Here is a 15000-nt window from a genome sequence, read left to right as displayed (position 1 = left end):
GTTCTTTTTCAAGACATTTTCAAGACCAGCCCCCCCCCCCCCCCCCCCCCCCCTCTCTTTTGTCAAAATGCACAATAATAGAGACATTCTAACGCGACATATGGTCAGCTAGCCATTACGGCCTTCCCCTTTACAACCAACCAACAAGTTTTCATTTTGTTAATGTGTATTGATTTTGTAAGTGTTTTTGAGAGGCCAGGTGTAAGATGTAAGTTAATGGGGTTTCTTTGGAAGGTTCAGAAAGAAAGCTTTTTGCCTTACTCGAACACAAATGATGTTTCTGAGAGGACTTTCACTTTGGTCAAGATGACTAAGCCCTCAATGTTTTCCCATCATATTTTATAAAACCTCTTCCATGGGGTTTGAAGTGTGTTTAAAATGGGCATACAGCTCCATTCTAATATTAGTTAGTGTGGTTCTCCAGGCCTGTGCTGTATCAACTTAACTGAAGAAGATACCGGAAGAAGTCTCCTGTCATGTCATTGGGACATTGTTGTCATACTCCGTCCTTAAGAGGATGCGAATAATCTCCGGGATCCCAGACTGGCTCCACTTCTTCTGATGTGAAGGGACTGCCAGGTATGCCTGGATGGGAGCGTGACAGGCGTTCCCCAGGGCCTCCCAGCGGCAGCCAGCCTCGCCTCCCTCTAGTGTGAGGGACAGGGACGTCTCCGCGAAAGGATCCAAACGCAGATCCACCAACACCCACACACCCACCCACCCCTCGTTTGTTTTCAGACTTCAGACCAGATTAAACTAGTTTAGACGCGTGCTCTGAAATGTCTGGCACGCGGCCAGTTTGATTGACGAGCAAGGGTGAAAGGGGGCTTCCGCAAGGTAAAAATAGTAAAAAAAGAATAAAACCACTTAGATTTTTTTCCCCCCTGGCTTTGACGGATCTTAATATAGAAACGGATGAAACGCCTTGCGCAAAACTGGGTGCCGCCAAAGCTATTGACACATCTGCCTCTTTATTGGGGGGGGCTCTGATTTTGATCAGCCATGTCTGCTGCCATGTGCTGCATTCCTCACTACCTGACGCACAAAGCCAAGCAGCGCTCCGCCAGACTGCAGTGACAGTTACGCAGGGGGAAAAAAAAAAACACCATAGAGGAAATGAAGACGTCCTTTCCCGGCATGAGCAATTAGGCCGGCCCGGGCAGCGCCAGGCCTGTGCTGCTTTGATGGCCCTGACTAATCTGACCGCTCACTGTTTGACCCAAGCCCCCTCCCCACCCTCGACGCGCGCCGGCACATGCTCCAGAACCCCGCGGTGAGGCTTTATGGGAAGGGGTGATGACATCACCAGGAGTCAGGCCGTGTGGTGCCGTGTGGCGGGGAGAGAAACAACAACAGCAACAGCAGTAGCAGCAGCGGGGACCGGCGGGCAGCGGAGGATGCTGGCTCACAGCTGCCTGGATAACACTCCCTCCTTACATGCAGCAGAACATGTGCTATCTCCAGTTTATGTGTGTGAATGTGAATGTGTGTGAATGTGTGTGTGTGTGTGTGTGTGTGTGTGTGTGTGTGGGAGAGAGAGGGAGAGAAGAAAGCAGGCATCTCACGGCGTGTTTTTCATCTCATGAATTTTACGAGCATAATCATGAGCCCTGATGTGAAACCCCTGACAAACATCCTGGTTTGTGTCATGTCCACACTGTCTAATGTGAAACCTTGAAGTTGTAATCATAGCTCAGGGCCAAATTAGCATCTGTTTGAAGATGTGTGGCGGTGCTGGCTTTTTTTTTGCCAAAAGGAGTGGCATAAACATCATTTTAATATTTATGAGGAACAAAGGTGCAGGACATTTTGTGCATAACCTGATACCTTGCAATTCCCTTGCTTTTTCCCAAAAGTGTGAAAGCTCATGTTTTCATGGTCTTACTCTCTGAATAGAATCCAGGCCTAAGAGATAGTTATACTCCGTGCTGTGTGTTTCACAAAAATTGTAAATTAGCAAAGCATAGTTTTGAATGTATTCAGTATTGCAATGATTGTTTAATGATTAATTAATCATTTTGAAATACTGTGCTATGTTAAGATTGCAATCTACTTAGATAGTATTATTCATGTATAAGAAATAATTAATGAAATGAAAATATGTGGCAAGTAGAACTCAAACATGTGTATGTGGAGGTTCTTTTAGAAGTGAATAGTACTTAAGAGTGGAGAAGCCACAGTTGCGTTCGACTGATGTCTAGGTGCACACAAATGATTTTTAACTTTTTCCTTTTGGTTTTGAATCTGATCTTTTGTGCATCATTTCAGCAGAGTAAGACTGATTTGTGTCTCTGTAAGTAAGACTGTGTGTGTTTTTTATGTGATGGCAGCCCTGTTCTCCCTCTCCCACAGTTAACGGCTTGTGTCCACGGAGCGGCGGCCTTGCTGTACCCCATGTACTGGCAACATGTTTACATTCCTGTCCTTCCGCAGCACCTCATCGACTACTGCTGGTGAGTGCACGGCAGCTGGGCCCTCTCAAGCTCTCAGCAGAAATGAGAGAGAAAACACAATCTGCATGATGAAACACTCTTATTATAAATACTCATATAGTTGTTGTGGGGTTTAAAGAGGTATTGAGTGCCTAGCCTTGGATTCACATCAACTTCAGTTTTGAGCCAGCTAATGAAGTGTCTCTATGAAACGGTGTGCTGTGGAACAAAGTTCTTGTCTCTCTGAGGGCACATCACGAATGTCTTCATCGAATCTCTGTGACGCAATTTTGAGCCAGGTAGTTAAGTCTTCTCTTTAAAAAAGGTGCGTTGTGGAACAAGGCTTTTGTCTCACTGAGGGCACATCACGAATGTCTTTGTAAACTCGAATCTCTGTGGCCCATTGGCAGTCTCAAATCGGAAAGATAACGACACAGTCTTCCGTTTCTATCGTTTGTATCTAAAAGCCCTCAAGACTTTAGTGTGGGCCACTCTTAAGTAGGGTTGGGTACCGATACAACCGGTACCTACCCGGACCGAAATGCAACGCAGATCTCGGTGCTTCATTTCGGTGCCTGAGCCAATTGAACACGGTCGCTAGGCAGATTCTGTGGGGCACATGTAAAACTGCCCCAGCTTCCAATGTAAACTTTGTTCAGTGTCGCTCACGCTCATTGGTGTTTTCATAGCAACAGTCTTATGACAGTGAAGAGCAGGCAAGCACAAACAAAACTAGCCATCAACCTTTTAACAGAGAAAATACCGAAAGGTAAACGGTCAAAAGTGTGGCTGTATTTCGCACAAAAAGATTCAAACAACGCAACGTGCAGCAAATGCAACAAAATAATTGCGTGAAAAGAGGGGAGAGAAGGCAAGTGTCAACGGCAGATCAGCAACCGAAGACTGAAAAATATACGGAGATGACAGCTAAACTACCAACGGTAGTCTCTTAAAGGGGCAGTACACATTTTCTCGTACTCAGTGTGTTCAAGTAACAAGATTAACTATAAACAAGATAGAAAAGATAGGTATAAACAAATCATAAAATGGTGAAATTTCATGAAATAAATGCAAACAAAATAATACATTTTTGACTCCAAAGGCAAATATGCTCATATTTTTGCAAAAGAAGTTTAAAGCTGTTTGTATTTATTTATATTTATTTAAGTATACTATAAACTGTTGTTTACAGTTAATATAATGTTCATAGTTTGAAGTTAAAAAGTTTGAAGCTGTAGTTGGAAGCCAAGTGTTTTGTATGTATTTATATTTATAATATATTTTAACAGTTAATATATTGTTCAATTTGAAGAAAAAAAATTGCCTTGGCAATAAAAAAAGCCTTGCTGAAGTATTGAAGCTGTAGTGTGTGTACAGAGTGTGTGTGTGTGTTTTGTATTTATTTGTATTTATTTAAGTATAGTCTAAACTTTTGTTAACAGTTCATATATTATTTAAGTTTTAAGTTAAAAAAGTGTTTTGTATTTATTTATATATATATAATCTACTTTAAACAGTTCATATATTTGGCAATAAAAAAAGCCTTTCTTAAATGTCGTCAATCGTAATTTATAATTTATTTTAGGCACCGGTATCGTTTTAAAAGTATCGGTTATGTACCGGTATCGGATAAAAACCAAACGATACCCATCCCTACTCTTAAGTGTGAGTGGGGTGGTCTGCCATGCTCGACAAACCAACACTTCAATAAGGTGTTGGCTGTCACCCTAGTTATGTATCTCTAGCCCTTATGTATCTCTACCTAGTAGTCTTCCCTAGGAAGGCCTATGTAGTGTCTCAGAATGTCTAGATGTCTTAAAACCGTCTTTCCTAAAAGCGTATGCTTTTTGTAAATACACTGTATCACAGCTGCATGTGTAGAACACGTCATCTAAAGCTGCTTGATGAGCAGAAGATGGTTGCCGTGGTGAGACTTTGTAGCTGGCATCTCTGCTGTGTGGGTGCACACTGCAGCAACAGCTGATTGGGCTGACACTTAAGCTGGGGAAACTGAAGCCAACACCTCTGTTTAATGGTTCATGTGTTGTCAAGGCAGGTGCAAAAGAGAGAGAAACACGGAGGTGCAGAAGAAAGCAGAATAGAATGGAGGAGCTGGAGGTGTAGGACAAAAGACAGAAGAAAATGGCCCCATCCTCCAGAGCGCCTCGTTTAAATTCCGGACATTGCTGTATTATTCTGTTTGTCATTCGACAGTTGCTATGGAATATGTTTCTTTGGCTCACAACTGTCGTGTGCGAGTGTTCATTCTTTTCACAAACAAACTGAAATGGCAATAGATACACTGATTAAGTATGAGGTCCTTAATTAGAGCCATTGTGTTTGTGTGTGTGTGTGTGTGTGTGTGTGTGTGTGTGTGTGATTGTATAACCATACGCAAGCCAATCACAATGCGGCAGAGTCACATGAATGCACTTTTCTGGAAACGAAGCAGTGTGTTTTTTTTAAGGATTTTATTATTTTCTAAACAAGTACCTTTCATCTCCCGGCAACCAGTGTTAATTAAGGGGAGCTGGGTGTCTAGGTAAGGGGTGGGTGACGAGGGCAAGTAAGCTAATTATCGCTCTTTCTTTTCTTCCTTGCGAAAAACCGCTAATCACTCATCTGACACATGCGCGTCGTGTGATGTGTGCCGGGGTGTGGGCGCCCTGTCTCCGCTCGCCGCTATTGGCTGACTGCATCGCGGTGGAAAGACAGAGGACACAGGGCCCAGTGCTAATTTGATGTCAAGGTTTTTCGAGGATTTTTTTTTTTCCCCCGCCAGGGCTCAGTTGGCCAGCTGAAGGCCCCTGCCGGATCACGTAACTCCAGCTTCACGCCCCCCCTCTTCCCCCCCCCCTCCCCGTTCCATGTTTTGGCCGACTGTAATAAATAATTGGGCACGAGTGAAAATTAGCGTCGGCCAAAACATCCAGTTGTGTGTTTACTGCTGTTGTTTTTTTCCACGTTTGTTTATTTATTTGCCTGACTTTCTCTAGCTGCTCTTGAGAGCCCACGAGTTTTAGCTGGATCTACTTATTTATTTATTTATTTATTTCCCCACCATCACCACCCTCTCATTTGACGAAAAAGGAGTCTGTATTTTAATTGAATGTCATGGCACAGGAGATGGAAACGAGGACACTTAATTAAAGGCTGGCGGGTCTGGCTTCGGTGCGCCCGTGACGGGTGACAGGTTCCCTCATCCCCCCCCCCCCCTCTCTTCGTCCCCCTCTCTCTCTCTCACTCTCTCTCTGACCAGTACCCAATCAGCCACATCTCTCCCCGCTCAGACACGTCTCCTCCTCTAATTCCCTTCCACCACTCTGACGAGGCTTCATTGGGAGAATGGCCATCTCCTTTAGACAGGAGGCTCTAGTGTGAGGCGGCTCAGTGAGGAGGTTCGGCTGAGGACTTTACCCCTGGTCGAAAAGCTCTCCCAGTGCCCCATGGTGGTAGTGCCCACAGTGGAGGTTATTAGAGAGGGTGTGTGTGTGTGTGTGTGACTGATACTCTCAGTCCCAGCCTTCCTCGAAGTCTGACTTGTCTTGCCTTGTTGTGTGTCCGCATTTACACCTCGGGTAATAAGACACAGTTTTTAAACAGGAGTTGAGCAGAGGAAAAATTTAGAAGTTAAACTCATGAAGACTTGGATATTTAGAAACATGATGTCTCTACTACAGTACATCTGAAACATGAAAACTTTGGGTCAAAAATAGTGCTTGTGTACTGTTCACATGATTTCCTTGATGTTTGCAATGGTGGTGATTATTCATTCTTGCAAATTCTGCTTTGATGTAAAGCACGTTGCTATGCCAATATGTACATAAGCAGAAAGCCCTAACCTCAAGCTGTATGTTTCCCCTCCACAGCGCCCCCATGCCTTACCTCATTGGTGTCCATTCCAGCCTGATGGAGGTGAGTTGGTCATCATCTTCTATACCGGTACTATGCCCTGTATAGCCAGAGGACATATAGATTCTCCATCGTAGTTGAGGACTTGAAATCTTTTTTTCTACTGACTTGAAATGTTTTCCAGGCATTGCATCTGTACTTCTCAACTACACAAACACATGTATATACACATAAAGACACACACACACACACACACACACACACACACACACACACATAGGCGTTACATCGTTCACTGCATCCTAATGGCGGACTCAACAGACTTTTGTTGTATTTCTAACCATTGACTTCTATATCCATCATTGTACATCACCACATAACAATCATAACTGGTTTATCTTGGTTGGTGTGTGTAGAAGCATATGGGAGCAGACATATTGCTGAAACCACGTCAAAACATTTCACTCATACTCATTCATTTGCCGTTGTTGGAAATCCTTGTTTTATCGTACAATAGTTTTGACAAATCGCTGTGGTATCAAGTTATCAAGTTTGTATGCAGTATGGGTAGACATAATTAGTTTGTGTCCATATCATGTTTGTCCAACAAACAATGTTGAAAGAGGTCTTGCTGCCATTGCATCGTTCCTGTGTTCTTAGGAAGTGCGCTCCCGTCCCAGGACGCTATGGTATGGGCAGGTTCACGAAGATCATAGTTGCGCCATCGTGAAATAAATAAATACATTCTTAAGGTTTTTCGATGAAGAATGTTACCGTTAACTGTTTGTTGATATTGTTGTTACGGCCTGCCTTTATCAGTGTTACAATTGGTACCATTTTAACTTTTGTTTAGAGTGAATTTCCTCTGGAAATGAGAAATGAGATTTATGTGTGGCCAGGGATGTTTTGTGCTGAGCGAGGGAGTGTGTGAGTGCTGAGGGAGAGCAGCTTGTGGTCCCTAAGGCTCTATGGCACAAGACATTACATCTGGCCTATAGCATCCCTTGTTCAGGTCACCTATGGCAACGGAAAACCATAGACAGGATTGCGTGCTGTTTTTACCGACCAGGGGTGTACCAGGAGGTTATAGTTTACTGTAAGTCCTGTCCTACTTGCCAGCTTAAGACCCACACAAACAGAGGCACAAAAGCATCTCTAGTGAGCCTGTCAATTATAGATGTTCCTTTTACAAGGATTGCCATGGATATAGTGGGTCCCTTAGACAAGAGCAGGGCAGGGCACCGCTACATATGTGATAATGCTACCCGCTATCCTGAGGCTTTTCATTGAAGCAACATCAAGTCTAGACAAAGTAGCAAACTGTCTGATCCGATTATTTTCCCCGGTTGGGATCCCCAGAGAAATCATAACAGATCAGGGCACCAACTTCAACTCTGGGTTTATGAAGCAGGTGTATGCTCTGTTAGGGATCATGGCTATAAGATACACACCATACCACCCGCAGACGGATGGACGTTTGTGTGTGAAACGGGTGCCAACTTGGATCAGTGGCTGCCCTATATCCTCTTTGCATACTGAGATCCCTCAAGCATCCGCCGGCTACTCTCCCTTTGAGCTGCTTTATGGACATCAGGTCCATCAGGTCTGAGCAGCCTGGCCCGTGACGACTTCGCACCAACCGCACCAAAAGACCTGGTTCGACTGGACTGCCCGTAGCCGCACCTTCAATCCAGGGCAGAAAGTGCTTTTGCTTCTGCCTCCTTCAGACAGTAGTCTTCTGGCGAGGTGGCAAGGCCCCTTTGAGGTGCTGCGCAAGATGGGCCTAGTGACTTATGAAGTCACCATGCCAGACAGGCACAGGACGAAGCATGTGTTCCACATCAAGCTACTCAAAGAGTAGAGTGGATTTCGAGGCCGGGGAGCCACCATTGACCTGGTGTGGGTTCGAGCAGTGAAGAAGGAAGGGGAGCTCAAAGTGCAGTACTTTCCCACTGCTGGGGAGGAGGCTTCGTATCCCTCTGTTGACCATCTCGCCAGTTATCAGCAGGAGGAGCTGCTGCAGATCACCCCTGAGGGTCTGTTCCGGGAGCAGCCTAGGCGGACGAGGCTAAGCGAAGCGTTTCATAGGCACGTCTTCACCGTGCCCTAATGGCGGACGCAACAGACTTTTGTTGTAATTTTAACCAGCCTTCTATGACTTCTATATCCATTATTGTACATGTACAACACCACATAGCAATCTAAACTGGTTTATCTTGGTTGGCCTGAAGAAGCATATGAAGAAGCATATAGCCGTGTAAATTCTGTCTCCCTGCTGCCTTTTTGTGCCTACCCCAAAGACCCTCGACACCTTACCCTTTGACACACTCTTGCACGCACACGCACGCACACACACACACACACACACACACACACACACACACACACACACACACACACACACACACACACACACACAGAAGTGAAAGCCTCGTAATGAAAAGGTCTGTGAAGTGAGGCTTTCATCCTCAGGGTGAGAAACACACCTCTGGACAAAAAGCCCCTAATTGCGCAGCCGGACAATCGGCCGGCGCATCGATCCGCATGCGTTCGCTGTGCAAAGGGCCATTCTCAGCTTCCTAATATGCTGCTCCTCTGTAGTCATTAAAGCCCATTCAGTCGCCTTCGAATGCATCCTGGCTGGGCCCAGCCGAGGTTTGATCCGCCGGTTGCTTGCCATAAGCCACAGGCATGATTAATGGTCTGTCTGTACAGGGAGTGAGGGGGTGGGGGGGGGGGGGGTTGGGGCCTTGACAAGAGCAAGCATCCCTCCTTGGGTCCCGATGTCCCTCTTCTCTTCATCATCCTCGCTCTTGCCCGTCCCGTCACCCCCTCTTCTGACTCTGAGGTCGCGGTCTCGGCGCCACCCTCTCGATTCATCACTCGGCTGATTGAGCCTGATGATGATGTATTAATCAAGAGCCCCGATCGTTCAGAGCTCTTCGGGGGCCTGTTTAGCTCCGAGGGCCCTGGCCTGTGGTCCAGTTTAAAAAAAATGGCCCAGACCCCTCTTTAAGGCCCCAGTGTGAGGGTGGGGGCACGCCATGTTTTGGTAGCTCGCTTTGGTACCCCGGTGTAGAGACCCTCATTGCAGGTTTATCATTACTGAGTGAGAGGCCTGCCTTGCTCCTATTATTATTATATTGGCTGGTGAGAGGTCAGCTCCTCTCCCATTGGTCACTCATGCTGGGGAACCGGCGGGGGTAAAGGGATCAACACCTTCTCTGGCAATTAGAGGCAGGGACTAAAGTGCGGTGGTAGTGGCAAGAGAGGAGAGTTCATCACAGACACATTATTGTTAAAATCCCTCAGAAATTCTGTTTTCTAACACACTTACACTAGACCAGGGGTCGGGAACCTTTTTTGCCTGGAGAGCCACTTTTACCATTTTTTTTTTAAAAATGTTTTAACTCAGAAGAGCCACACAAAGACGGTTACAAGAAAAAGTTTGGATATTTAACTAACAGTTACTTTTATTCAACAGAGTTTTTTTTTAATACATTTTCTACTAGTTTTAAAAGTTATGGTACTAGTAGGCCTAACTTGATATGTAAATGGCAATGGGAAATGACAGAAGTTAACTACATGAAGTTAACAACGTTAACAACACAACACTCGAAATTGAACATTAGGCCTACCAGGGATTAATGCGACTTCTGGTGCTGCATAGAGTTGCTGATGGCCTTGTAGTCTGGCTCATATTCAATGAGGTGAAGCTTCATGCAAGCATTGAGGCTTTCATCATGTAAACGCGAGCGCAGGTTCATCTTTATATAGATATATGAAAGATTTCTCACATGCATAAGTCAGTGGAACCGAACATGGTTAACACAGCAATACCAACACGTTGCAATGTGCAATATGTAATGGGCAGTTAATTCCAAGTTTTTTAGAATCAGAATCATTTTTAGAATCAGTTCGTCTTCGGATGGAAGCTTTCCCATGTCATTGCAAGCTGTGCTCGCTGACGTGCGATTCCTTCCAGCTGATCGTTCAGTGATTTGAACTTGCCCACCCAGATGTCAGACGAGGTCAGGTCGGCAACCTCCATACCGAAATCGCTGATAGAAACACCAGGGATGCACGATACGTCTTTTTCCTTTTTGACATTTTTCTCTAGCCTATCAACTTTAACAAAGTTTTCTCGTTGACGGAAATGTAGGGAAATCTGTGATTTAAAAAAAAAAAAAAAATGTATATTGGCATGGCAACCAGCCGCGTATGTAACAATATTGTGCAGGCTATGGTGACGGAGTCAAGTGAGGTGGAAAGTTAAATGAAATCACTCAGATAGACCTACGTATTTTGCCACTATTCACGAAGCCTTGTAATTTTAATATAAGTAGTATTGACTGTTATTTTAGCCTTCTACTAGGCCTAGGCTGATCCCTTGATTACACGTTTTTTTTCCATATTTTTCTCTAACCCATTTTGTCCGAGAGCCCCGGCCGTCAGCAAAAGAGCCAGTGGTGGCTCGCGAGCCACAGGTTCCCGACCCATGCACTAGACTGAAAAATAGATGTGTTACAGATGTGCACCATTTGTTTTGTGCGTGTTATAAGAAACACTTCATGAACATCCTTTAACATGGATTGTCAATACCTCACTTTGACAATGAAATCCTGTTTCCATTTCTGGTGGTGAAGTAAAACCCCCTTTATGGATGTAACATTGAAAGAATCTATAAAAGCTTTTAGTTCCTAGGTGTATTATTTTACATTCTCCAGCCTTTGAAAGATGCATAGAAAGCAAGCCTTCTCCGACAGCAGCACGTCCCAAAGTGGTAGTGCCGTCTCCTGCTAGCGATGTTTCCCCTGCATCAGCATCGCTGGAAGCCTGTCTGAATAACTGGTCAGCGGTTACTACTAGTGCTGATCTCAGTTCTCCCTTATTTATACCCCTCGCCACCCCTCTCAAGGGAGGAAAGGGCATGTTGTAGGAATTCATCTTTTCTTTCTTTCTTTCTTTCTTTCTTTCTTTCTCTCTCTCTCTCTCTCTCTCTCTGTCTCCTTGCAGAAGGTGAAGAGCATGGCCTTGGATGATGTGGTGGTGCTCAATGTGGACACCAACACTTTAGAGACAGCTTTTGATGACCTACAGAGCCTACCAAATGATGTGGTGAGTGTGTGTGATGACCTTCAGAGCCTACCCCATGATGTGGTGAGTGTGTGTGATGACCTTCAGAGCCTACCCAATGATGTGGTGAGTGTGTGTGATGACCTTCAGAGCCTACCCAATGATGTGGTGAATGTGCGTGATTAGGGCTCTATTGCAGAATGTTCGAAAACGCTTCTTTGGACCCCCAGAGCTACCGACCCCACCCCCACCCCTTCCCCAACTATTCCCCCTGTGCTTTGAGCTTGTCAACCCAATCAAACTGCTTTCCTGTGAGGAGCACAGCCATCAAATTGGCCATGAAGACCTCTTTCCCCTCCAGTTATCCAGAATGCACAATATTCAGTTTTATGCCTGTCTGTGTGGTGAATACATGTATATGAATGAGTGTGTGCACGCCTATGCGCACGCGTGTGTGTGTGTGTGTGTGTGTGTGTGTGTGTGTGTGTGTGTGTGTGTGTGTGTGTCCATGTCCTTGTGTGGGTGAGCATGCATGTGTGTGTTTGTATGGCCACCTGCATCTAAAGTGGCCTGGTAATGACCTGATCAAACGCCCTGGAGCACAGGGCTAAGAGGAGAGGAAGAGGAGGAGGAGGAGGAGGAGGAGGCCACTAGACCTGCTGCGTTTGATCCCCACTGCCAAACACACACAGCAGCCACCATGCATGAGAGCCTCGTTAGGTGGTCTATTTCTGTGTGTGTGTGTATGGAGAGGAGAGGGTCACACTGTTGTTAACAGGTGGTGTGCATTCAGGCGTGGTCATGAGGAGGAGCATCATGTTGTTTGAAGTCAACAATGGGATGCAAGGTGCAAGGGAGAAGTGTTCATTAGGAGCCTAGGAGCCCGTTTAAATCCGTGACGGCCCAGTATTGTTTGAGGTGAACTCAAGAAGAGACCTCATTATGAATGGTAGTATGACACATAGCGGTATGGTTATGTATCATCGTGGGGCCTGTCCTGTACACGATTTAAGTACAGTCTTGGCTTTCACCAGTGCTGGAATGGGCCTGTATTTGTATGTGATTCAAGATGTTTTTGGTTAGTAAAGTGAGTCACCTACATACCCACTTGTGTGTGTGCTCTCCCTCATAAACGTCAAACCATTTCAAACTTTTATTCGCGTTTTGAAGATTTGTTTTTTCCCTGCAACACTGCCGTCATGCACTTGAGGTTTTCTGAGGCTTCACCTCCAACTCCCTCGGCTGTTTCTGGCTTTAATTTAGCCCGAGCCACGGGGCGACCAGACTCCAGAGTCCAGTTCGTCTGCGGCGTCTGCTCAGCCCATGGGAGCCTCGGCAGACCCAGAAAACCCCCAGGCCTCCCTCTTCCCCAGCGTGGGGTTGTGGTGTCTGGAGGACTGCCTGCCCCCCCCCCCCCCCCCACTATCCACTGCAGCAGCCCCCCCCCCCCCCCCTGTGAGCTGGCCTGGCCTTGAGCACTGAGCTGGCTCCTCTGCTCCTCTATCCCACAAGGCTGCGGGGTCTGACTGCCTGTTCCCTGTGTGAGTCACCACAGGGCATTCAGAGGCGTTTTCAATTTTTTTTCTCCCTTTTTTATGAACTGGCCAGCGACTGAGTGTAGAGGCCACCGACTGCGCCCCTCTCCGCCCAGCGCCCCTTTTTAACGGAACTCCGCGGTGATTAAACGGTGGTGTTGCAGGAGCGCCGCGCCACATCAGAGGCCGCGGGGCCCATAAAGATCTTGGACGCCCCTTCCCCCGCCCCGCGGGTCCCCCTGAGGCCCCCTGCTTGCAGGAATGCCATAAAGCCCCGAGAGACTTCCGACTCCGTGGTCATCTGCTTCGGCCTGCTCGTCGGCGCACCAGTTTTTTTTTTCTTCCTTTTTTTTTTTTTTTTTTTAAAGCCCAGATATACTCTACAGATATATACACTCTTTCCTTCTTTTAAAAAAAAAAAAAACTGAATAATGTGTGACTCAACAGAGCACCGACACTGAGATCTCCTCCTGAGTTTGGGGTCGTAACGGGAACCTGCGTTCCATGCGAGCATCCTACCACCGGACGCAGTGCAGATACTTAAGGCCACATAAGAGCCACACACAGGATGCCAGTCGCCATGAAAGAAAACGCCAGATAGCCCAGTCCCCTTGTCATTTCCATTTGTTCATTATTGTTAACTCCATTTTTTGTGTCTGTGTATACATATTTTTTGTCCTGTTTATCCTGACTCAAATCCCCTTAGTGGAACTGTCACTCGGATTTAAGGAGAAGGGAAGAGAAGGCTGCATTTGCATCCATTCGTGCTCCGTTGCCCTCTCTTCCAATCTTTTGAGAGACGTATTTCATTTTTTTCCTCTTCCCTTTTTTTCTGGTGATGGTTTATTTTTTTTGGGGGGGGGGGGGGGGTTAAAAAGTTTTTGCTAACAAGGTTTGGTCTTGGGCTCCTAATGACTGGGAGCAGAAGTGAGGGACAGCGAGATGGAGAGAGCGAGAGAGAGAAGAAAAAAAAGATGAGAGAGATGAGGGCGAGAGTGTGTGTGTGTGTGTGTGTGTGTAAAAAGAGAAAGAGAGAGAAAGCGGGATGGATTACTTCAGGCCTTGTGGGCATGCGTTCGCTGCATTAAGCCTAAACGGCCGTCTCGTAAAGGCTATTCAAGTAGAATAATGTCGTTGGCTCTCCCGCACCGTCGACCACGCTCTGCTCTCAGGCAGTGAGGACTGACTGGGCTGGGCCATGCGATGGGATTGGACAGCCCTGTACCTGAGGCAGTGAGGCCTGCTGGGCCATGGGACGGGATTGGACAGCCCTGTACCTGAGGCCGCTGGCCTGGGGGACTGAAGCCTGCATCGTACCCTCAATACGGTGCACATCTGAACAATTTGGCCACTTATGTCTGGGTCTTCTTTTCTCTCGTGTGTACAGGTTACCACTCCAGGAATTACCGCCTGCAAAAGAACAGTGTCTCTCTCTCTAATTTTAATTCTGAAGGCATTCAGATGTGGATTAGTGTCGGCATTTTAGTTTACGTAGAGATTTTAGCAGACACTAAGACATGAAGTCATGCAAGAGGGTATATTCATAGCTGTTACAGTGTTAGAACACAAATGTTCTGCTATTTGTACTGCCCTGGCCGTGGTGAGAACATGGGTTCTGTTGTCTCTGCAGGTGTCGTCCCTGAAGAACCGCCTGAAGAAGGTCTCCACCACCACCGGCGACGGAGTGTCCCGGGCGTTCCTCAAAGCACAGGCGGCCCTCTTCGGCAGCTACAGGAACGCACTACAGATCGAGCCGGTGAGAGACGGAGCAGGCGAGCCAATAGAATCGAATTAAAAATGAAAGACTGTCAGTCGTGTGAGAGATGGAGGGAATCTGTAACAGTACGAGTGATTGAGTGAGAGGAGTGTGTGTGTGTGTGTGTGTGTGTGTGTGTGTGTGTGTGTGTGTGTGCGCCTCAAGTGAGAGGAATGATGAACAGAGGACTACCAAGAATATCAAAACATTTAACTTAATGGAACAAGCAAGGGGGTCCCTCACAGAAAGAAAAAAATAAAGACAGTGATGGATGTGGATCATAGGCGGTTTGCCACCCAGTTTGAAACCTCAGATACAAGAGTGATTTCTGACCCGTGATGTGAATGTG

General features: G+C 46.3%; 1 protein-coding gene across 5 annotated transcripts in view; it reads left to right on the top strand.

Moving 5' to 3' along the window:
- The window catches only part of dennd1a (DENN/MADD domain containing 1A), a 96571-nt gene that overhangs the window by 56215 nt on the left and 25356 nt on the right, over positions 1–15000 (top strand). For all 5 annotated transcript variants that reach the window (XM_031578157.2, XM_031578155.2, XM_031578159.2 and 2 more), the window contains 4 exons: positions 2353–2453; positions 6302–6347; positions 11301–11402; positions 14526–14651. In XM_031578157.2, coding sequence (XP_031434017.1) covers positions 2353–2453; positions 6302–6347; positions 11301–11402; positions 14526–14651 — 375 coding nt within the window. The remainder of the gene's footprint in view (positions 1–2352; positions 2454–6301; positions 6348–11300; positions 11403–14525; positions 14652–15000) is intronic.

The sequence above is a fragment of the Clupea harengus genome, chromosome 12 (genome assembly GCF_900700415.2).
Source record: "Clupea harengus chromosome 12, Ch_v2.0.2, whole genome shotgun sequence".
Classification (NCBI taxonomy): Eukaryota; Metazoa; Chordata; class Actinopteri; order Clupeiformes; family Clupeidae; genus Clupea; species Clupea harengus.
This window is presented reverse-complemented; position numbering and strand designations above follow the sequence as displayed.